General features: G+C 41.6%; 1 protein-coding gene across 9 annotated transcripts in view; it reads right to left on the bottom strand.

Annotated features, from left to right (window-relative positions):
* Window positions 1-24,704, bottom strand: part of CAMTA1 (calmodulin binding transcription activator 1) — an 865,798-nt gene that overhangs the window by 598,499 nt on the left and 242,595 nt on the right. For all 9 annotated transcript variants that reach the window (XM_030537782.1, XM_030537785.1, XM_030537786.1 and 6 more), the window contains exon 3: window positions 22,618-22,685. In XM_030537782.1, coding sequence (XP_030393642.1) covers window positions 22,618-22,685 — 68 coding nt within the window. The remainder of the gene's footprint in view (window positions 1-22,617; window positions 22,686-24,704) is intronic.

Below are 24,704 nucleotides of genomic sequence, written 5' to 3'. Positions count from 1 at the left end.
TGGCATGAAAGGTTTACAGTGTGGTTCAGTGGCTCTCCGCACCCTCACTCTACACATTGTTCCAGCACCCCACCTCCTGTGCTTTGTCCAGCCTACTTTTAAAGAGCCCTACACATAGGGTTAAGATCACTATTCCACAACCCAACAGACCACACTCTGGGCTATATTTCTTCATATTCAGCCTTCAATTTCCCTTCCTTCCCTTCAATCTAGTATGCGTACCTCTGTCCTCTCGGATCGCCTCAAACAATTCCTCTGGGGTGGTTCAAATTAGTAGACTGGAGTTTATAAATTTCCCTTAGCATTCCCTTGCCAAATGGAGCAAAGCCGGGGCAGAGGGGGGGAAAAAACGGCAAAGAGTGTAACAAATGGGGATTGATGGGAACGTGGGTGTGGCAGATGATGCTTTTGGGGAAAAGCATGACTGCTTTTTGACCTCCCATTTCAAACGCTGTTTTTCCATCCTTAGATCAGCCTTACAGGCAACTGAGGTAGACAGGGCTACTGTGTTCCTGGGGGAGTGGTCCATAACATGCACCCATGTATTGGCCTATTCAATTATAACTTCACAAAAAAAATACGAATAATGGAAACAAAGGCTCATATTTCCCAGCCCTCGTGGTGACACCAATCTGGAATGTCTCAGCTGCACATCAGCTCCACATCAACATAACAGAAATGTAAAAGGATGCCTCCTTTATATGTAAAATTTGGACATTTCACTATTTTGCTCAGTAGACTAGAAAGAAATAACTTCTCAGTGACAATGTGTTTATTATCTCCAGCAATATCAGGCACTAGGCTCTGAGCATGCATCAAACTGCTTAGCTGCTCTGCCGTCACCGGCACGATCAGTGGCCTTTTCTCTAAATATAAAGCTCTAATTGGCTATGTGTAACCTGGAAAGCAAGCTGCAAATAGTTGGTTAATTTCTACAAAACAGTTTCATCCTTGACATCTCTCCTGGAGGCTGGTCACCTTTCTTCTGCAAACATTATGAAATGTGTAATATTTATCTGGTGCCTTAATGAGAAAAATGTGACTTTCTGATATTTTAATGTTTTCCTAGATAACATCAAAAGACTTGAGACTCAATAAAGCCTTATCACCCCATGGAGCATTTGATCCAATTAAACACACTATTCTGACATCAGAGAGACTTACAACTGTCACAACTCTTAGCATATCAAATGAAAGTTAATTTCCAACTGGATTACTCTGAATTGGCAGCTTCTTGGGAATATGAAGAACTAATCTGGGGGAGGACCGAGTATTGAGAGACCCACATTCAGCCATGGAGGATACTGTGATTTTTGAAAAGATTCAGATTTAAAAAGCACACATAACAGCAGCAGTCTTGTTACTACAGCAAGTTTCTTAGATTGCAAGTTGTTCAGAGCAGAGATTGTCTTTGTTGTGGGTTTGTAAAGTGCCTAGTTCAATGGGACCTGGCCCATGATTGGATTCCTAGGCCCTACAATAATACACACAACAGTAATACTGACCGCAGGCAGAGCTCAATATCTGGATTAATTCCGTAGAGCTCAGTCTCCAATAGATCCAACTTCTGAAATCAGAAGAACAGAGAAGCATGCTGCTACTGCCATTCATGTTTCTTGCAAGTCTCCCCTTTGCTACCATCACACCATACCCACTGTTGGGTTGTTATCAGAATTAGTCACACCCGGTGAAATGCACCACCGTGCAGGAAGTCAGCACAGGGCTAGGGACCTCTACACAGGGCTGAATTTCACACTTTGAGAGAGAGAGAGTTTATTATCTGTGCTGCAGAGCGAATTTAAGTCAGATGGACAGATGCAGATTGGCTTAAGATTCAGCTTCATAACTTCCATAGCTCTAGAGCTCAACTGCGGCACAATAAGACAATTATTTTCCAATTCTTTCTTCTAAGGACAGTATCATTTTCTAGGGAATGTGCTGTTATGAAGTGGAGAGGTGGCTTTGGTCTTTATCTCCTAAGTCCCTTGCTTTGATTCCATTTTGATAGACAAATACAAAAAATTAGCCACTTTCTTGCTATCCTGACTGTAGAGCTCAGAGGCTTGGGGAAGGATCCAAGGGCGGGTTAGAAAGTTGCTCTGTTTGTGGGGCACCAAGAGAAGCCCTTGACTGATTAGCGAGCCTAGAAACGGTAGCCAAGTCCCTCCTAGCTCAAGTGCTAGAATGCTTTAGGAGAACACACAGTTCACTCCATAATTCCTTAAATCTGAGCTAACGCAAGGGCCCCTTTAAGGAATCAGTGAAAGACGGTTATAACGTATAACCACAGCAGAGTGTGCATATAAACAGCATGTGTTTCTGTGAAATACACAAACTACTGGGTTAGCAAATTATTTTTCATTCCACACAAAGATAAAGTCTGTTTATTACATACACCAAATGCTGTTCTTCAGCATAAAAATCAGCCTCTGGAGTTAGCTCTTCATCTTCTGACAAACAGTTTGTTACACAAATCAATTTGTATTCAACTACATCTGAATAGCAGGCCCTCCATTATGCACAGCTCCCTTCAATCAAAGATTTCTTACTGTGTTCCTGACATACAAACAGTTATGGTATTGCAAAACTCTATTCCCAATCCAAAATTCTGTGTGCATGTTTACAGAGCAACTAGAGTACAATTTAATTTACAGATAGAGATACCATCTTTACGGTAAACGTTACACTTTCTAAACTATTCATTGCATAAAAGCCCGTTTATCCACATTTCTGACAAAACACGCCTTATAATGGAATCTATGCGTCTTGATCACTCTTGGCTAATCATAGAAGAATGGAGAATAATTCAGATGCTTGGCTCCAATCATCAGCATTCAAATTTCAGAGCCAGATTTCTTGGAGTAAAAACGTTGCAAATAAATAACCTCAATAAAAGGATTTTGGTTTTTTTTAAATCATCCATGTTTTGCTGGTCAGTAGGATGCAACAAGCAGCCGCAGCCACTCTCACTGTATGTTACATTTCTGATGCACACAATATATTGGTAAAGTGAGAGAATATCATTAAAGGTTAATTATGAGCAACTTAAAGGTTATTTTTGCATATCTCAGCTCCTGGACAAAAGCTGCTTCTTCATTACCATACCAGAATATAAATTAAACTGTAAAGCATTTAAAATGCCACAAAGTCTTTAATTTTATTAGCATGTTAAATACCACGAACAAATACGAGTTTTCTTGGTCCTTCTGCAATTTTCAGAGTTTCCCTGGAGAACAGCTTTTCTCTGTAAACTCGATGATTCTGATACTCGGAAAGAGAAACCCTCTCCTCGGTTTGTCCTATGCTCCCATGTCTCTATTATGTGTTTTAATCCAAGAGCATTAACTCTTTTTAGGAATTTAGAGATCTAGTTCTAGCAGTCATGTTTCACCACAACCATCATTCATAATATACGGCGAAGTCTCCTCACATTCATCTCTTCACTCTCACCAGGTCAGAAACAGCCAATGTCTTATTCAGCTGAGCTCTAATGAATCCCTGATAACTAGGGCCCTACTAAATTCACCGCCATGAAAAATGGGTCATGGATGGTGAAATCTGGTCTCCCACCATGAAATCTGGTCTTTTGTGTGCTTCTACCCTATACTATACAGATTTTGCAGGGGAGACCAGCCTCTCTCAAGTTGGGGGTCCTGACCCAAAAGAGAGTTGTAGGGGAGTCAAGATAATTTTAGGGGAGTCACACTATTGCCACTCTTATTTCTGCACTGATTTCAGAGCTGGGCACCCGAAGAGCGGCAGTTGTGGGCTGGGTACCCAGCTTTGAAGGCAGTGTCCTGTCCCAGTAAAAGCACAGAACTAAGGGTGGCAATGCCATACCATGCCACTCTTACTTCTGCGCTGCTGCTGGTGGCAGCTCTGCCTTCAGAGCTGGGCTTCTGGCCAGCAGCTGCCGCTCTCCAGCTGCTCAGCTCTGAAGGTAGCACCCCACCAGCAGCAGCAGCACAGAAGTAAGGGTAGCAGTACTGGAAACCTCCCCCCCTCAATAACCTTGTGAACCCCTCACAAATCATTTTGGGGTCAGGATCCCTACAGTTACAACATCATGAAATTTCAGATTTAAATAGCTGAAATCATGAAATTTACTATTTTAAAAATCCTATGACTCTGAAATTGACCAAAATGGACCATGAATTTGGTAAGACCCTACTGATAACACACACATCATACACAGCAGCCTTTGAAATCTTGCCAAGTTCTTTCCCCCATATTATTTGATCTATGGAGAATCAGAACCAGTCCACATTCTGAATTTCAATTTTATCCAAATGTAACACTATAATTTTTTCATTGATACCTATACAACCCACCCCACTTGCTCCCACTGAAGAAGTCATCAGGTAGGGGAGACAACATGAGGCCCAACCCTTATGTTTTCTTCGGGGATAAAGTGTGTCTGTATCTGCAATATTAGGAAAACAGGAGATATACGCTGAGGATGGGTGAAGTTAATATTCTGTTTCTGAACAGTAAAAGCACACTCATGAGCAGCTGTACCCATTAACTCGTATGAAAAGCAGAGTGAACTGCCTTACACAGCACTTCAGACAAAGACTAAAATATCAGCATTTGCACCAATTAAATCCCATCCTTTTAGGATACATAGATATCTTATTATCCTGCTAAGTTTGCAGGTATTGTCTAAAACAATGATGCCATTCTCCTGAGTTACTAGTTAAATATTAAATAAAACACGCTCTCCGGTAGCACAAGCTCTGACCTGCTGTCTTGCTGAATAATTCATGGCAAACATATTTGAAGGAAATAGTTGAAGACAATGAACTGATCTGGGTCAGGCATTCTGACTGCTCTAGCAATTCTGCTATTAGGTCATTTTAAAACAAAAGAGATGAGCTGTTGAAAGGATTAATTATTGGCTTTTCAACTCTTCTGGACCACGGTGGCTAAAAATCATTACAAATCAATGGCTATTAAACCATCTCAGTACAGTTTATCCTCTTCAAGGGGAAAAAAAGACCTGGAAATACAAAGAACAATATGAAAAAAGGGTCAAGATCTTAAAAGTATAAGATGAGCAGTGCCATATAAGCAGGGATGGTGTCAAGCACTATCCCAAGTTCAAAAGAAATTGACTGCACACATTTCCTGAACTAAACACAGAGATATGCAGTTTGTGTAGTTTCATAAAACAAAAACAAAAATTCTAGCAGCACAAGCAGAAAAGCAGATTTTACAGCCGATGTAGGTGGGTGGGGCAAGAACAGATTTGAGGAAAGGCTGATGACCCCGACCCCTTTAACACATGCGAGGAGTAGGAGAGAATATGGCTCTTTTTAGCTCTTGCTAATGTATCTAAGAGGCTTTAGTTAGTTTCCAACAATATTTTGATGAGCAATAACCAGAATAGGACTTTGGATACAAAGCTACACATTTTAACCTCTCTTTCCTTCTCACCCCTTCCTAGATCTCTCACCTCTATGCCACCATGTGCCCTTACAAAACCACACATGCTAATTTCCTTGCACAATGAACTATATTTTCTTGCTGCTTATGAAAGTCACTAAGGGGAAAACCACCCATGTTGTAAAGGATACAAAAAGAAAGGACTCGGCACAATGCAGCAAATGAGGAGATTAAAAGCAGATTTTCTCAGCAACTGCTGGAGAGTGAGACAAACTCACAATCGGCATCTCTGCCCATGTGGAGAAGAGCCTCTCATTAAGAGTAAGAGGGAGCCCTCTTCTGAATAATAGATTAGGTTTCACTCTTCCCTTAGGATTTTTTAGAGAGGTAACACTTGCATCATTCCTGGCCACTGCATATCTGTGAAGTTCTTAATAAATCAATCAAATATCTGGCTATATGTTTGGGGATCCCCGCTCTATGGGCAAAGTTTGGGACCACATTATACGGCACTTCAATGTCAAACACGAAACAGCTGTGTGAATGCAAAAGCAGAGGTGGAACTTCGAACTGACTGGGAGTTTTCCCATCAGGAAATTCACTTCCTGCAAAATTTCAATTTTCTGTGGGAAAATTTCAGTTCTTCCTTGGAAAATCATTTTCAGTTCTGCAGCTCCCACACACACACTTCCCAGCATCCTGCTAAGCAGGCTGCTGGGGAGCCCAGGAAGCATATTTCGCTTAGAAAACACCAAAACGTACCAGCTGGAAGCATGTTTTGATGTTTCCAAAACATTGCAGAAATTTAGATCCAGGTAAAATTTCAAGTTTGTTTTTTATCCCAATTTGGGATGGAAAATTTTCCAAAAATCTCAGAAATGGTCACAGAACTGAAATGCTATTTTCCAGGCAGCTATAGGGGAAACAGCAAGCATTCAAATGTCAGGAAATTCCAAAAGTTGTTTCCATGATAGTTGACTCAGGAGCCACCAATGCTGCCCAGTAAATTAGTGCAGAATGCCACTGGCTTTTTATTACGTGGTCCTATGTGCCAAGAGTGCATTATATTATAATGCTTTGTGGCCTGTCCTGGCTGCCAACTGGTCTCCAGAATTTAAAGTGGTAATTTGGCTGCATATAGACCTGCATACAGGGTCCGAGACCTTCCTGCTTGAGAAGCCACCCCTCACCCTCTGCCATACTGCTCCAGCTGCAATGAGTGGAAGCAGCCAAGTTAAGAGCCCCCTAATTAATAAATTGAGAGGGCCAGTGGCAGAGTGTTTTGCATGAAGGACCTTTGCACTGTAATTGTTATGTGATTAGCTCTGCTGTGCATTGAGCTTTTCACAATAAAAAAGATTTAAAAAATAAACAATGTTTTTAAAGTATAAATCACACTATTTTTATTTAAAAATAATCAACTCAGCTAATTGAGAACATTTCAACATATACCCAGTGCAATAAACCACAAGCTCTTCAGCACAGACTGCGCTAGAGACTGTGCTTGCAAGGTAATGACCTTAACACTGTAAATTAATTCTAAAGCACAATTGTTTTCAATCTTCATTTAAAACCAACCTTAGTTAATCTTGCTTTTAATGATATAGGAAATGGAAATTCCCATAATAAAATAAGTTATGAATATTTATTACCCTATTTTTACCTGAAAATTGAATAATTCATCAATTAACTTTACTATTAATTATTCAATACAAAATTAATATGCTGCAAAATTTTAACATCTTTAGAACCCCATGGCACTTTCTGATAAAAACTAATAGCAGAAACAATGTGATTATGTAATGTGTATGTATGGGGTAAGTGTAACACCACACACACACAAGCCTATCTCTGGCTAAGGTTGCTTTCTTGCCTTCCCTGTAAATATAGGAACAGACTTGGGAGCCAGGGACTACGTATGCTGGACAAGCCACATTCCTCCCCTGGGGAATTTGGCTGCCTGTCTCCCAGGGCAGCCTACAGACATTTCAAAAATTCATAAGCTCACAACAAAATCATAACTAAGGAAGTTCCAAGACACAAAATGTTCATTAAGCTAGAATGAAGGTCAAGGGAAAAAAATAGGACTTCAATGAAAACCAACCTTAAATACTCAGAAAACTGAAAGATTAAGTTAGACTGAATGAAATCCAAATATTTGAAATAGGGACATTCAGTTAGCGGACTCATCCTTAGCTCTGTCCTCATAGCAATGCTCTGAGAAAAACCAGAAACTCTGAGACTGCCCTATCAACTGGTATCAAAGAGCTTCATCTCTTTAGGAACCAGTAAAGTGAGAGTCCTGCTCTCTTAGTCCTATAGCAGTTGTGCAGATTCCTGCCCTCTCTGAATATTTTTCTGTGGCTTCTACATGCTGTCATGTTATAAATTATTAGCCCTACAAATCACTTAATGAGGGCCATTGTTTCCCACTTCTCTTTGAGATTCCAACAATTATCCATGTGCCACAGTGCCAGAGCTAGCACATCTGCAAAGAGAAATCAAAGCCCTGACAGGAAAAGGAATGATGGCTAGGCAGCAACAGAGCACTTGAGATGTGTGGGCACAGAGCCAGTTTGAAAGCCAATGTTCTGCCATGCACACGCAGGCTGGACAAGTACAGTTAGTGTCTTACTCATAGACTCATAGACTCATAGACTCTAGGACTGGAAGGGACCTCGAGAGGTCATCGAGTCCAGTCCCCTGCCCTCATGGCAGGACCAAATACTGTCTAGACCATCCCTGATAGACATTTATCTAACCTACTCTTAAATATCTCCAGCGATGGAGATTCCACAACTTCCCTAGGCAATCTATTCCAGTGTTTAACTACCCTGACAGTTAGGAACTTTTTCCTAATGTCCAACCTAAATCTCCCTTGCTGCAGTTTAAGCCCATTGTTTCTTGTTCTATCATTAGAGTCTAACGTGAACAAGTTTTCTCCCTCCTCCTGATGACACCCTTTTAGATACCTGAAAACTGCTATCAGGTCCCCTCTCAGTCTTCTCTTTTCCAAACTAAACAAACCCAATTCCTTCAGCCTTCCTTCATAGGTCATGTTCTCAAGACCTTTAATCATTCTTGTTGCTCTTCTCTGGACCCTCTCCAATTTCTCCACATCTTTCTTGAAATGCGGTGCCCAGAACTGGACACAATACTCCAGTTGAGGCCTAACCAGCGCAGAGTAAAGCGGAAGAATGACTTCTCGTGTCTTGTTTACAACACACCTGTTTATGCATCCCAGAATCACGTTTGCTTTTTTTGCAACAGTATCACACTGTTGACTCATATTAAGCTTGTGGTCCACTATGACCCCTAGATCTCTTTCTGCCATACTTCTTCCTAGACAGTCTCTTCCCATTCTGTATGTGTGAAACTGATTGTTCCTTCCTAAGTGGAGCACTTTGCATTTATCTTTATTAAACTTCATCCTGTTTACCTCAGACCATTTCTCCAACTTGTCCAGATCATTTTGAATTTTGACCCTGTCCTCCAAAGCAGTTGCAATCCCTCCCAGTTTGGTATCATCCGCAAACTTAATAAGTGTACTTTCTATGCCAACATCTAAATCGTTGATGAAGATATTGAACAGAACCGGCCCCAAAACAGACCCCTGCGGAACCCCACTTGTTATACCTTTCCAGCAGGATTGGGAGCCATTAACAACTACTCTCTGAGTACGGTTATCCAGCCAGTTATGCACCCACCTTATAGTAGCCCCATCTAAGTTGTACTTTCCTAGCTTATCTATAAGAATATCATGCGAGACCGTATCAAATGCCTTACTAAAGTCTAGGTATATCACATCCACCGCTTCTCCCTTATCCACAAGGCTCGTTATCCTATCAAAGAACGCTATCAGATTGGTTTGACACGATTTGTTCTTTACAAATCCATGCTGGCTATTCCCTATTACCTTACCACCTTCCAAGTGTTTGCAGATGATGCCTTTGATTACCTGCTCCATTATCTTCCCTGGCACAGAAGTTAAACTAACAGGTCTGTAATTTCCTGGGTTGTTTTTGTTTTTATTTCCCTTTTTATAGATGGGCACTATATTTGCCCCCTTCCAGTCTTCTGGAATCTCCCCCGTCTCCCATGATTTCCCAAAGATAATAGCTAGAGGCTCAGATACCTCTTCTATTAACTCCTTGAGTATTCTAGGATGCATTTCATCAGGCCCTGGTGACTTGCAGGCATTTAACTTTTCTAAGTGATTTTTTACTTGCTCTTTCGTTATTTTCTCTTCTAAACCTACCCTCTTCTCGTAAGCATTCACTATACTAGACATTCCTTCAGACTTCTCAGTGAAGACCGAAACAAAGAAGTCATTAAGCATCTCTGCCATTTCCAAGTCTCCCGTTACTGTTCCCCCCTCCTCATTGAGCAGTGGGCCTACCCTGTCCTTAGTCTTCCTCTTGCTTCTAATGTATTGATAAAAAGTCTTCTTGTTTCCCTTTATTCCCATAGCTAGTTTGAGCTCATTTTGTGCCTTTGCTTGTCTAATCTTGCCTCTGCATTCCTGGGTTATTTGCCTATATTCATCCTTCGTGATCTGACCTAGTTTCCATTTTTTATATGATGCCTTTTTATTTTGTAGGTCCCGCAAGATCTCAAGGGTAAGCCAAGGTGGTCTTTTGCCACATTTTCTATCTTTCCTAACCATCGGAATAACTTGCTTTTGGGCCCTTAATAGCGTCCCTTTGAAAAACTGCCAACTTTCCTCAGTTGTTTTTCCCCTCAGTCTTAATTCCCATGGGACCTTGCCTATCAGCTCTCTGAGCTTACCAAAATCCGCCTTCCTGAAATCCATGGTCTCTATTCTGCTGTACTCCCTTCTACCTTTCCTTAGAATTGCAAATTCTATGAGTTCATGATCACTTTCACCCAAGCTTCCTTCTACTTTCAAATTCTCAACAAGTTCCTCCCTATTAGTTAAGATCAAGTCTAGAACAGCTTCCCCCCTAGTAGCTTTTTCAACTTTCTGAAATAAAAAGTTGTCTGCAATGCATTCCAGGAACTTATTGGATAGTCTGTGCCCCGCGGTGTTATTTTCCCAACATATATCTGGGTAGTTGAAGTCCCCCATCACCACCAAATCTTGGGCTTTGGATGATTTTGTTAATTGTTTGAAAAAAGCCTCATCCACCTCTTCCGCCTGATTAGGTGGCCTGTAGTAGACTCCCAGCACGACATCACCTGTGTTTTTTACCCCTTTTAGCCTAACCCAGAGACTCTCCACCCTTCTGTCTCCTATGTCCATCTCCACCTCAGACCAAGTGTGTACATTTTTAATATATAAGGCAACACCTCCTCCCTTTTTCCCCTGTCTATCCTTCCTGAGCAAACTATACCCATCCACACCAACATTCCAGTCGTGTGTATTATCCCACCAAGTTTCAGTAATGCCAATAATGTCATAGTTGTATTTATTTATTAGCACTTCCAGTTCTTCCTGCTTATTACCCATACTTCTTGCATTTGTATAAAGGCATCTAAGATACTGGTTTGATCTCGCCTCCCAGCTTTGCCCTGACCCTCCTTCCTCTCTGCCATTATAGCCCGTGCTCCCTCCTGTTTCCAACCCATCTCCCAGGTCTTGTTCCCCACTTACCTGTGGGCTTTGCTCACCTGTCCCCGTCGAACCTAGTTTAAAGCCCTCCTTACTAGGTTAGCCAGTCTGTGTGCAAATAAGGCCTTTCCCCGCTTCGAAAGGTGAACGCCATCTGTTCCTAGCAGTCCTTCCTCAAATAGCATCCCGTGGTCGAGGAAGCCAAAGCCCTCCTGGCGACACCATCCTCGCAGCCAGGCATTCACCTCCACGATGCATCTGTTTCTGCCCGGACCCCTACCTTCAACAGGAAGAATCGAAGAGAATACCACCTGCGCTCCAAACTCCTTAACCCGTACTCCCAGAGCCCTGTAGTCACTCTTGATCTGCTCAGCATCACACCTCGCAGTATCATTTGTGCCTACATGGATGAGTAGCATGGGATAGTAGTCTTCTCCACCTTCGAGACAGGAGTAGCTACAGACTGCAGATTCCTTCAAGCCATTATGAAAACAAAGATGCCAAAGGAAAGCTGGGCCTTCTGAAAGTCCTAAGTCCAATAATAAACACCTTACAAGGAGTGTACAGAAGGAAGGAAGGAAGGGGAGGAGATAGGAGCCTTGCATTGCTACAGAGAATGAATGTTGTTTGGGAGGTTAGAGTTATGGTAGTTCCTTAAACTCTGGGATTTCCCTACTTTCACATGATAGGTTTATTTTAAAATTTAACCTTGTCTCTTAGGAAATTAAGTGTCTAGTGACTGTTTTCTTAACTACCATGTTCTTCCTCTTACTTTACTTACTTGCAGCAAAATTCTATGTCTGGGATAACATATAGGAACAGTGGGAGTCTTGCCTGGGAGAAGACTGCAAGATTTTCCCATGAGAACACACTCAATACAGCAGCATCTGCTAATCACCATCTTTCACATGCTCAGGGTGCGCTCTCCCTGCCACTCTGTCACTAGGCTGTCCCCTGCCCCTCTGCTTGGAAGTTCTAGCTTCGCTGTGGGTTAGGAGCCCAGCTGGCCTCTGTTGTGCATCACAATGCAAGGCTCCTTTCTCCAGCTCCCCAACACAGGACAGCTGCTATTTCATCATGGCGTTGTCACTCGTGGTGGGGAACAATCCATTTCGCATTGCTTTGTGCATGTGTGCCTAGAGGCAGTTTTATTGCAAAGGAAACTATGACATTGTCTTGCCCTGCTACTCTCAATCTTACCGTGGGCTAGTACCTTCCTCTTCAGCGTAGGCACAAGCCCATATTCTACATATGGAATTGAATTTCACAGCAAACCTGAATGCTCCAGAGTCTGCAAAATAACTGGGAGAAGGGAGGAGAGAAAAGCTGATTCTAAAGTGTTTTAAAATAGGGAAAAGTGATTTCAAACCAGTCTCTGTAATGCACAATCCCTATGGCTTGCTTTGGCTACTGGAGTCACGAGAGAAATAAAGTCAAAACTAGTCCCTTCCAAGGCTTTGTCTACACTGACAATTGAATGACAAATTTTTTTTTAAATCTCTGAACGACAACACACACACCACACACTCCCGAAAGACAAAAGTTTTGCCAAGGACACACATCGGTGTGAACAGCGCTTTGTCGGCAGGAATGCTTTCCTGCCAACAAAGCTAACCCCACTCAGTGGGCGTGGAAGTTTGTAGGCAGGAGAGCCAACAAACAGCAACTAGAGTGTGTGACTTTTAGCAGTACAGCTGTAGCGACACAGTCGTGTTGCTAAAAGCTGCGTAGTGTAGACAGACTCACTCCCATCTGAATAACACAGGAAGAAGAGCTATTTATTTTCCACTTCCTGGCTGAGGATTTGATTAGGGTTTTGGCTTGATTTCTCTTGAAAACCAGATCCCATCAAATTAGCTCATGGATCAACAGCAACACAATCCCTTAAAACCCCAATCAGCACTGCAAAACCTAATCTCTCTGGCACAGTGAACTCCTTAAGAGGTCGTTCCCCAACCAAAATGCAAAGCCACTTGTAACAGTACTGCCCCCACCACCACGCAACCCTGTCTAACCACAACCCAAGCAGTGTGAAAGACAGACACACAGAGATGGGAGATTTTGTTCCTTTGGGAGATTGTGGACAGTGCTGTATCTCAGGGACAGTTCATCCATTTGGTATGGCAATTATTCACCTTAAAGACCATCTCTCACTCAGGCACTGAGCCCCTTTTATTCCAGTTCCCTACTGTATCCCTCATTTTCAGGCCTTTTCCCATGCTGTTCCCAATGCCTGAATATCCTCACTGATCCTCAATGGCACATTTCCTCCATAACCTCCTTCATAAACCTCCCGAAAGCTCTCCCCTTCCTGCTTTCCCTCCAAAAATTACATTTTGCATAAGACTCCCTCTCCCTTCCCAACGTTCTATTTCCCTGCATTGGGTCTTTCATTTAAAGCAAAATTCAAGGAGCTGGCATGGGGCCTATGCACCACTTAAACCCCACAGAAACCCTGGAATTTCACCTTTAGATTATAAACTCTTACGAGCAGGGATCATGTCTCCATGTTCTCTGTACAGCTCTCTGCACTATATAAAAGTCTGAAATAAAATCCAGCCTCCAACTACTTCTGAACAGTCGGAAATTATAAATTGTTCACGTGCGCATGCATGCACGTGAGAAATGCACATTCTCCATTTTCAACAACACTTTACAAACCAGACCAGGCCTTATTTAATGTATTTATTTGTTATGAACGGAGTCTTACAAAAACTTTTTGATTTATGAGGTCAGAATTTATCAGTAGGAAACACTACACTCTCTACTGTCCTTATTTATTAAATGAAAAGCTATGCTTGTTTTCCTAACCCAGCAGAGGGAAATTAAAATGCTAAAAATAAACCAGCAGGTAGCAGAAGTAAAACTAAATTACCACAAATAGATAGCGACACTATGTAAATTGCTATTGATTTGTATGAGTACATTGTAACTGAACATTTTTAGTTTCAGAAATATTAATCACTGCCAAGTCTCACTGCCTAGAAATGCCAGGCGCCACCTTCCTGGGCTGAGAATCTCCAACTGGGATTTCCCCCTTCCTTCTCCACACCCCCCCACCCCTCATTAATGCAGAGTACAGCTCACCACAGCGCCAACCGTTTATTAGGAAATGCTTAAAAAAAAAAACAAAAAAAACCGTAAGCTCGTATTTTTGTGAGTACCAGAGCCAAAGCACAATTGTTTTGAATTCTCTGAGCCTGCCCTCCCCACCTCACTCTCAGTCACGTCCCAATAGCAGAATGTCTTTCAAGTGGGAGTAATGAAAATAAGACTTGAAATGGTGAGATGCCACACAACGAGGGCAAAGAAAAATTGGAGGGACAATTTTCCAACTTGCAGGGCCTTAAGGGAACACTCAGCTCCCAAATGGAACGTTCACATCGGTAATTCAGCAAGTAACTGGCTGTTGTAGGTGACTACAATGTTAATTTAAGCGTTCATTTATGGGACATTCACATCTTCTAATGGTGCTTAAATTTAGAAATCAGGGCTTGTCTGTTTGGAATTGTGCCTCAGTCAAGCAGTTTGGTGTCTACTATTTCTTTGCAATCCAGCTGTGAGATTGTGCTCTCTCTGGGCTTGCTGACAAGGGGGTGAAGCAACATCTAGGAGCTAATGAGTGAAATCTCCACTCAGGAACAGGACTGTGAGGTGCTGAAAGAACTACACAAGAATGCAAATCCCAGTACAGCCATTCTTTCAGGATTACCAGAGTCTCAGTAAGGGAAATCCTCAACATGACAGTCAGCAGAGCTAGCAAAAAGAAGTGCCTTTAATTCAGGAAGAACAGACTGGTCATCCAAGACCCCTCCTTTCTAGCCTTCAGTCATTATGCTTCTGCATGCTAGGAATTTAAGCATCTCAAGAGACACACAAAGACACTTTTCAAAGAGGCAGATTGTTTCCAGAGGAATGAGTGCCCCCCTTAATTCCCAATCAATGTCTTTGTTCATAGCAAACACACCAAGGTGCAATGATAATGCATACGTGGCCAATGAGGAAGAAAAGTAGGTTTGTGTAGAGTACTCGGGGGCGGGGGGGAGATATTCAAAGCACAGCTCCTTCTCATGTGAATTTATGTATACCACTGCCAAACTCAACGAGACTTGGCATTAGTGCTGAGTTTTAGCAGCCTGCTTGTTTAAATCATACATTCTCACGGGCTAGGGGGCAGCGAGAAACCCAACTCCTGCAGAAGTGAAATGGGCAAGCATACACTGTGTAACTGAAAAGCACACTTTGCCAGATCTTTTAAACTAGCTCTCAAAATTAATTTTCAGTTTTTGCTACAATGGCATATTCTCAGACTGCCAAAACAATCACTTAGAATTGGAACGTGGAGCCATTCTGGCAGGTTTGAGACTTTGCCAATTATTGTAGGTTTTGTGTCATAACAAGAATTTGCAAGACATACTAACAAAATACTCTAACGTTGTACTATGACCATATTAACTGCACAGCAGGCCCCTAATGCAGCATAACAGAAAGATCACCCATAATAGTCAAAAGCGTGGCTGTATTCCCAGAGGCAGTTTTGCACCCAGAGTAGTTAGTGTAAGTTTTTCTGCAATTACTCTTACTCCCACCATCTTCTCTGCACCAAATGTTTGAGGAATGTGTTTACTGAAGTGCTTCTGTACACAGGAACACTCGGGAAAATTAATTCAAATTCACTAAAGGTGAGAATTTAAAGTGGATTATCAAATTGCATTAAAGCTCTGTGTGGACACACTCATTCAGAATTAAAGCGGCCTTAATTTGGTTAAACTAGGAAGACATTTGCAGGATCTCAATATTAGTTATGCTATAATGGCTGTAATTTCATTCTGTATCACCTGGTTTATCTCTGTAGCCCATTGTAACACCTGGGCCTGAATTTGCAGAAATACTCTAGGTTTCATTCATGGCCATGGCCATGCTGAGTTCTGGAGGTACCTAACAGCATATCTGAACACATGGATCAGCACAGGATCTGTCATATTGTCTTTGAAAAATTAAGTACAACTGTTACCTGCAGTTCAAACAGGTCTACCTGAAATCATCCCCTCTGCAGTCCTCACCTCTCAGGCAGCTCTAGTTCCGTCAGAAAACTCTAATTTGGTAGAACTTGATTTTTCTAATTTATGTGACCACAATCCAATCGAACATGCACAGTGATCTGCTAACTAAGGCCTATTGTTCAGGGTTTTGCTTAATTCACAAGAGGTAGGTGACTCAGAGCTAAATTTTCTTGAGGAATCTGTATTTTAGATTGTTGAGCTGAAAAGTTCAGGCACATTTTTCAAAGCCTGGCCACATCTAGGACTTAAAAGTCTGAGATAACGACAAATGGAGATACCTGTACTCTGAATATCTTCTTGTAAGCTTAGGTCAGACTCCTTTTTCTGTTTAATAACTTCAATTAATTTTTGTATTATAAAAAAGATAAAATAAGTAATATCAAGCAAAGAAAAAGTGGTTAACACAAAGCTACAAAATGTAACAAGAAAGAGAGAAATAACCCTGCATCAAAGCACAGATGTAGATGGTAAAATCTATATTTATCAGTTGCAAGAAGAGAGACTATTGAATTCTCAATAATCAAATTGTAGTCCTTATAGAGAAACTGTGGTCTAGTGGACTGAACAGCTAACTCCAGCGCACAGAGCATGGGTCTGCAACTCCTGTAATTCTAATCTCCCACTCTACCAGTGTCCCATTTGTTTGAGCCTGTGGTAAGTCATTTAACCTCTCTTTGCCTCAGTTTCCTCATGCTGGAAACAAGGGTAATACTAAGAGCTGGTTGGGAACTTTTGAACTACACTTTTTTCATGGAAATTAAAACTTTTCATGGAATCATCTCAGTTCTGGGTTGAGGAAAGTTTTGTTAGGATGAAATTTTTGGTCAAAATCACAGAGAGAGAGACACCATCTGAGAACAGTCAACAGCCTAGTGGTCAGGCAGATGCAGATTCGAGTCACTGGTCGAAAATCAGACAAAGCAAAGACTTGAACTTCGATCTCCCACATCCCACACGAGCACCCTGACCACAAGGCTATAAAGTCAGTCTGTTACACACACACTCTGCCCCGTTCCTTCCCCCTACCCCCAACTGGAGCTATTCTGATTTGTATAAATATTCATTGGACCATGGGGAAGAGAGAGACTGACTCTTATAATCTGGTCATAGGGGCACTTACCTGGGCTGTAGGAGACCCAAATTCAAGGTCTTGCGCCAAATCAGGAAGAGCTACTGCTTTCATTGGGAAGGTTTCGCAGGTGAGGCATGGGATCCCCGGTCAACAGCCGAGACTCACCCCAGAACAGCCAATAGCCCAGTAGCTAGGGCACTCGGCAGGGACGTGAGAGATCTGAAGCCAGTGATGTTATGAGGGTTAAAGTTTTTAACATGCTTTGAAAATGAAAAGCACTAGAAAAATCAGTAGTTACAAAATGTATTGAGGGAGAAACCAAGATTGTTTGTGTTTGGAAAATCCACTGAGCCACTGAAAACCAGGGTGCCTTTCACAATGAAAATAATTTTATTCTATTTCCTATGGGAATGTTTAGTAATTTTCCATGATTTGCATTTAAATCTAGAAGCATCAAAGATTTTAGCAGTGCTACATTACAGTCGAACTTTATTAATTCTCACTAATGACTAGAAGACCCATTGTGGATTAATTGGCAAATTAACAAGTAAGCAAGCAAATATGATTACAAGAAAACATCAAGGTTACTACCTCACTAAATGTACTTTGTTAATTTATGTTTATACATTGTTTATTATAACTAATTAATTAAAACTAATCTCCAGTATGTTTATTAGCATATTTTGCAAAAATAACAAAGTCTTCGTTCTACAAAACCAAATAACTACAGTGCTGTCCGACATTTAATTTTTATTGAGCACTAGAAAGTCACTTTACCAGGAGATTTGTGAAATTCAGAGAGTCATACGTTCAAAAAAAGAAATCAGGTGTCTCTATGACTATTTGGAAGATTTCTCATTGCTTCTTCAGTCATTATAATTCTGTTAATATAGATATGCATAAGGCACTTTCTTGCTCATAGATTATAGAGATAGTATACAAACATTAGGACATCCATGCGCACCATTTCTTTGTAAACATGGGAAGGGAACTCAGTTGTTTTAACTTCTTAATATCCTTATTATAGATTAATTCAGTGAATTATTAATTGGAAAATATTAAGCCATGTTGAAATTCCAGGCATGTAGATACCGCCTGAAACCCAGAGCCACTCCCTCTTCTGCCAGCCTGTATGTTAGTGCAGTAGAATTATTTCTTCCCAGGCCAACCCTCATTCAACACATTTCAGCCAGAGCAAATGCCCCAGCTGTGAAAGAAGTGTTAGGTTTCCGTTATAAACATGCCTTTCATTCTAGTGTCAGACAGCAGAGCTGTGCTACCCTATAAAAAGGACAAACTGGCACGGCACCTTCCTAAATCATTCACATGCATATTTCAAATTACCTCTGCACATTCCCTTGTGAACATACAACATTAGCTGGAGCCAACTCTGCAAAGGGTCTCATCTCTGCCATTCACAACATCCCATTACCGACCTTTCAGGATGAATATTAGTTTGCAATTAGCTTGTCATGTGACATTATTGTATTGTAATGAAATATTGTCATGAATATTCAACACACAAGGTCTTAACCCTATGATCTTGAACTCCAGTCTTCAGAGACACTACTGAACATGACACATCATGGCCAAGGACCTGCAGAGGACACCAAGTTACTCTCTTCTTGATGCACACATGCCCCAGCCTGCAGTTTGGAACCTGCACTCCACACTTCTTGTAGGGAAAATATCCAACAGACAACTTTTTGTGGACAGAAAACTACTTTTGCAGAAGAGCCACTCCCAGCCCCTTTCCCCATATATTTATTACCACCCACTGTTGCTTCCCACTAAAGAAACGTTATAGAACCCCATTCCTGAATCAAAACAGCCGGCTCCCAAGCCCCTCTTTACAATTAGGATGCAATAAGGACTAATTGTATTGTTAGACCATCAGAAAGCAGCACCGACAGGGGTCAGCCCCTTCCTGAAACTCACATACCCAACATCTCTATGAGTGCCAACTACAGTGATTCATTTCATAGCGATTCCTCAGCTCACACTATGTATCATTTTATTAAGAAACTCTATAAGTGTCAGTGGTGCAATTCATTTTTATTAATTTTCTAAGATGAAATTAGCAGCACCTGCAGCACCAAACGAAGAATGGGGAATGTTCCAGTTCAGTGCTGGATCGATGTCATTAATTCTTTAATACCAAGAGGCCTGTTTGTATGAACTCAGCATTTAACTGCACCAATTAATTTCAATATTAAAAAAATTTCAAAATGAACTCAACAACTAATTTAAGAAGGTCCTTGAACAGCCGTTGCAACTTTCCTCCTCATGGGACATTATGCTTTCAAGTATAAATACACAGGAGTAGGATATTGTAATATTAATAGGAAAATTGCTATTTTCATGAATTGCCTTTAGCAAACTAAACAAACCCTTAAAGTCTTAAAACATTTCTACAAACACATGCATATTTCTGATGTATTTAATGGTGCTGTATATATCCCCTGACTCTGCTTAATATGCTTTCTGACCACTCAACAGGCTGAGTTGGCAAAGCTCAAAGAGACGTCTTTTTGCATTAATTCTATAACTCAAGCTCCCAGGTCAGAAAGCAGCCTTTCCAAATGCAATCGTTTTACCTATTGTTCTGAAGCCAAGGGGTGGAATGAGAATCTGTTTACACAGCCCCAAGAAAAAGGTGGCAGCACCCAGAGACTGCAGATGAGATGCCTGTCACTAGTGATAAAATACAGACCCCGATCTAGGCTGGAGAGTGTGTGACACACTCTGCACCCCAGGGGAGCACGCTGCAATCCCCATATTCATCACTCATAATTGTGATATTGCAAATAAAGCATGCCATGTTAGGTACCACGGGAAAGGTTATGATCTGCTGAAACCCATTGTTCCATCTAAATATGTACATCATTAATACATATGAGAATTGTGTTGTTTGGTTGTCACTAAAATATGCTATAGGTTTGGAAAGTGCCCAGGTACTAGCTCCCCCAAAGACAATAGTAAGGAGAATAACCAACAGCCATTGTCCAGAAAGGGAACTACAATGCAGTGACTCACCTGCACAAGGCCACACCAGGGGAATTGTTCAATCTGGCCTGGAGACTCAGCAATACCCACCAGACATGCTTGGACTTGTGTTCTCCAAGCACATGGACTGAGGGTATAAAACAGAATACGGTGGCCACATGCTTGGCCTTTTCTCCTGCTCCCATCTATGCTGCAAGCAACAAGGACATTCAGAAGACTGAAGAACCCAACAGAGGAAACTGGCCCAGGTTTCAAAGATGAAACCTGTGTCCTATGAACTGCAATATCCAGTGGGGTGAGGAAAACTGCTTAATCTAGATGTTGCCCAGTCTAATAGGGTTGAGAGTTTAGACTTGTTCTTATATTTTGGTAACCACTCTACTTTTTGCCATCACTTATAATCTATCGTTTGTAATCAGTAAATTTGTTTTACTGTTTATCTTTACCAGTGTGTTTGCATGAATTGCTTGGTAAATTTGCTCAGGTTTAGGCTGGTGTATATCCACATTCCACTGTGGAAGAGGTGACCCAATTAACAAAATTGCATTGCTCAAGAAAGGGTTTTGAGCAGTGCAAGATGGTATAGTCCTGAGGTACAAGGCTGGAAGCTGGCGGGGGGGATTTGGGGGGTGCCTTTCTCTGTGTAATTCATGGGTGGCTCTGGGAACATTCATACAATCTAGCTGGGTGTGGGGCTCCACATGCAGTTGTACTGAGTGGTAACAGCACCTGGAGGGGTTTGCTGTTTGTCACCAGCAAAGCGTTATGAGAGACAGCCCAGGCTGGAGAGTTAAGAGCACAGAGGTCCCACAGTCCCAGGCTGCACCCCAGGGATCCTATCACAGTGTGCACCTAAAGTTCCTTGAAAGCAAGAACCTGAACTATCAGCCATTGTAGTAAAACATTTGAGTCTAGTGGAACTGAGTGCATCACCTGTAAAAGCAATAGCACATGAAATCTCTCACCTCTCAATCCTAACACACACCACATTTTGATAACGATTAATGAAGAACTTGTTTAATAATGTAAGAGAATGTTAAGGCAGCTTGAATGTTAGAGAAGTGGGGAGGTGGAGAGTGTCCTAAGTTTAACAGAAGTTGTTTTCTAACTTCCCAAAGAAAGCCACCCTTCTCTTTTCTTTAACTGCTCTATCATCCTCCTTTGTCTAAATCCTCCCCTCAGATGTGAGCTATTAAACATTCAGCAAGTTAATTTGTACTATTTGTTACGGTCAATAACCATTCTTGTATCTTACTATAATTTCTGCCCCTACTAATTACAAAGGAATATGATGCCAAACCAAGCAACAAACTATTGAAGATTCATCTTGTGCTGTGTCTGCTGTAGCTCTCTCTGCATTTGCATTTCTTGGGGCCATCCCCAGTGGGAGATGGAAAAGGCACTCGCTGGCTGTACCCTCTTGTCTGCGTGAAGCATCGTCGGGCTGCTCTCCAGGCAGTTGTGAGCACATTGAACTGCAGAGGCCAGAAGCAGGAAAGCTTCCCTTCCAGCTGCTCTGGCCTCCTCCCATGAAAAGCACTAGAGCGTCTTGTATTATTTTGGGGTAGGTCTTACCTGGTTTACAACATTGAATAGTTCATTATTCCTCCAAAAATGTGTTCTCACACCAGTGACCCAACAGCCTAGTTGTGAACAGGTGTGAAAATGCACTGGGTTTCTCCCAACTACACAGCAAGAAAGACAGAACTTCAGCATGTCCTGCTGAGCTAACCCTCTTTTGACTAATAAACCCTTGCTCCATTCACTGTGAATGAGAAAGATGCTGTACTTTAGAAAAAGCAAAAATGTGGTTTTAGATAACACCCCAGAACTTTATACACTCTCCGTAAGCACAAGTTCCTTTTCTTGTTTTCAGCCACAAGTAGTGCAACTTCATGTCTCAACATAATAAAATGATCATCAGGATTCCACAACAGGAAAACATCTGCAGTCTTTAATTTATTGTATCAGTTCCCAGCGGGTTGCAGAAGTTAAACATTTATGGCAGTTAGATGAATACATGACATTTACTGCTTAATAAACTGCAAACATGCCTGTTAATTTGGCTTATTGGGATCTCCTTGCCACCAGACACTTAACCCCAACAAGAAACATGCCAAAATACAAACAAACTTAGAGTCTGCATTTTAAACAGGAAAAGTGCAAGGGATTTTTTTTTTAAGTTTCTGGCTAACAGATTAGTGACAGTCAAGATAAATAGCCTACAACCTTCACTCAACAAAGCCTTTTAAATGCATTCATCTGAAAGGATACAATTAAATGTTAAATCATCAGGTTAAAACTTTTACCTGTCAAGATTGCAGGTGGTCTGTTTTTAATCAATCCGATTTCATTCAATAAAACACTCATTAAGTCAATTAATGAGACTTCAGTGTCACAAGCTATCAAGCGTGACTTGGAGTTTTCACTTTGTGCCCAATGAATTGATTAGCAAGTCAAGTCATCAGTGAAAATAAATCAATGTACATTTTCACAAGCTGCAATATTAGCAATGTTACCTTGTTTTAGGGGAAGTCGTTAGCCATTCTTCATGCTTTTCAAATGTTATTAAATAAGCTGCAATTTCCTGAAAAAGAAAAATGTGCAAAAAAGAATTAACTTGCATAGTAGTTTTGGAGACTTGAAAGTTTCACAGAACAGAACTTCTCTAAATCTGCTCCACCCTCAAGTAGGATACTGTCGATCCTTCCTTTGCTGCTAGATCCTTGACTTTAAATCCAGTTTCAAACGTGTTCTGTGTACCACTTGGCATGCTATAATGAAAGCCTTGGGCTGGAAAGGGCAATCTATAGTGAGAACCAAAATATTTCAGCCCTGAAACAGAAAACATGAGAAATGGCTTCTTAACCCAAATACCATTCATTTAAAAACAGAAGCAGGCAACTGGTCTTCACTTAGTCACAGTCACAAACATTCTGTGTTAGGAAGGCCTCTGCCAGAGACAGAGCCATCCTTTAAGTCTTTCATCCAGGCAGGAGAAGTTGTATTTTGCCAACTTGGATTCGAAGGCCCAAGCCCCCAAAGCCCAACTGTGTAAAGATTAAAAGAAAAAAGGAGAAATACATTAACCTTTCTCACCACACAGAAACCTCAGATAACTTCATCTACTGTGCAGCTCCTCCGAGCTCTGAGCTAAGTCAGAAAGCATAGGGCACGATGGTGAAAACGTGGGCACCCGAAGAGAAATTAAATATTTATACACACAACATCACTGCAGACAGAATTATGGATTAATTAATAATTTCCATGAAAAGCCAGTGGGTGACATCACCGTAAGTCATTGCTCCCACTTGCAGGCATGATACGACCCATTACTTCCAGATGAGAACTGATTTGCTCCGAGGAAATTGGCAGAGTCTGTATGTTAAATTAAGATGGTGTTGGTATATGTGTTTCATAAGCTTCAAATTACTACAAAACACCAAATCACCTTCCTTAAGCCTGAGAAAAAGCTGCTGAATAGGAATTATGCATCAGTTTTCAATTAGAAGACTCAAAGCACTGCACTAGCGTTGGAGTTATGCACATAGACTCATAGGTCAGAAGGGACCAATGTGATCATCTTGTCTGACCTCCTGCACAAGGCAGGCCACAGAACCCTACCCATCCACTTTTATACAACCCCTAATCCAAGACTGAGTTATTGAAATCCTCAAAACTGGTTTGAAGACCTCAAACTGCAGAGCGACCCATGCCCCATGCTGCAGAAGAAGGCGAAAAACCTCCAGGGCCCCTGCCAATCCGCCCTGGAAGAAAATTCCTTCCCAACCCTAAATATGGCGATCAGCTAAACCCTGAGCATGTTGGCAAGACTCACCAGCCAGTACCCAAGAAGGAATTCTCTGCTGTAACTCAGTTCCCATCCCATCCAACATCTCCCCGCAGACCACTGAGCAGACTTATCTGGTGATAATCCAAGATCAATTGCCCAAATTAAACTATCCTATCATAACATCCCCTCCATATACTTATCCAGCTTAGTCTTGAAGCCAGATAAGTCTTTTGCCCCCACTACTTCCCTCGGAAGGCTGTTCCAAAACTTCACTGCCCTAATGGTTAGAAACCTTCGTCTAATTTCAAGTCTAAACTTCCTAATATCCAGTTTGTACCCATTCGTCCTCGTGCCTACATTAGAACTAAACTTAAATAATTCCTCTCCCTCCCTAACGTTAACCCCCCTGATATATTTATATAGAGCAAGCATATCCCCTCGCAGCCTTCTTTTGGCCAGGCTAAACAAGCCAAGCTCTTTGAGTCTCCTTTCATAAGGCAGGTTTTCCATTCCTCGGATCATCCTAGTAGCCCGTCTCTGGACCTGTTCCAGTTTGAATTCATCCTTCTTGAACATGGGACACCAGAACTGCACACAATATTCCAGATGGGGTCTCACCAGCGCCTTATATAACGGTACTAACACCTCCTTATCCTTGCTGGAAATACCTCGCCTGATGCATCCTAAAATCGCATTTGCTTTTTTAACGGCCGTATCACATTGGCGGCTCATAGTCATCCTGCTATCGACCAATACCCCAAGGTCCTTCTCCTCCTCTGTCGCTTCCAACTGATGCGTCCCCAACGTATATCT

Source organism: Gopherus evgoodei, chromosome 18 (assembly GCF_007399415.2).
Source record: "Gopherus evgoodei ecotype Sinaloan lineage chromosome 18, rGopEvg1_v1.p, whole genome shotgun sequence".
NCBI classification, from domain to species: Eukaryota; Metazoa; Chordata; order Testudines; family Testudinidae; genus Gopherus; species Gopherus evgoodei.
This window is presented reverse-complemented; position numbering and strand designations above follow the sequence as displayed.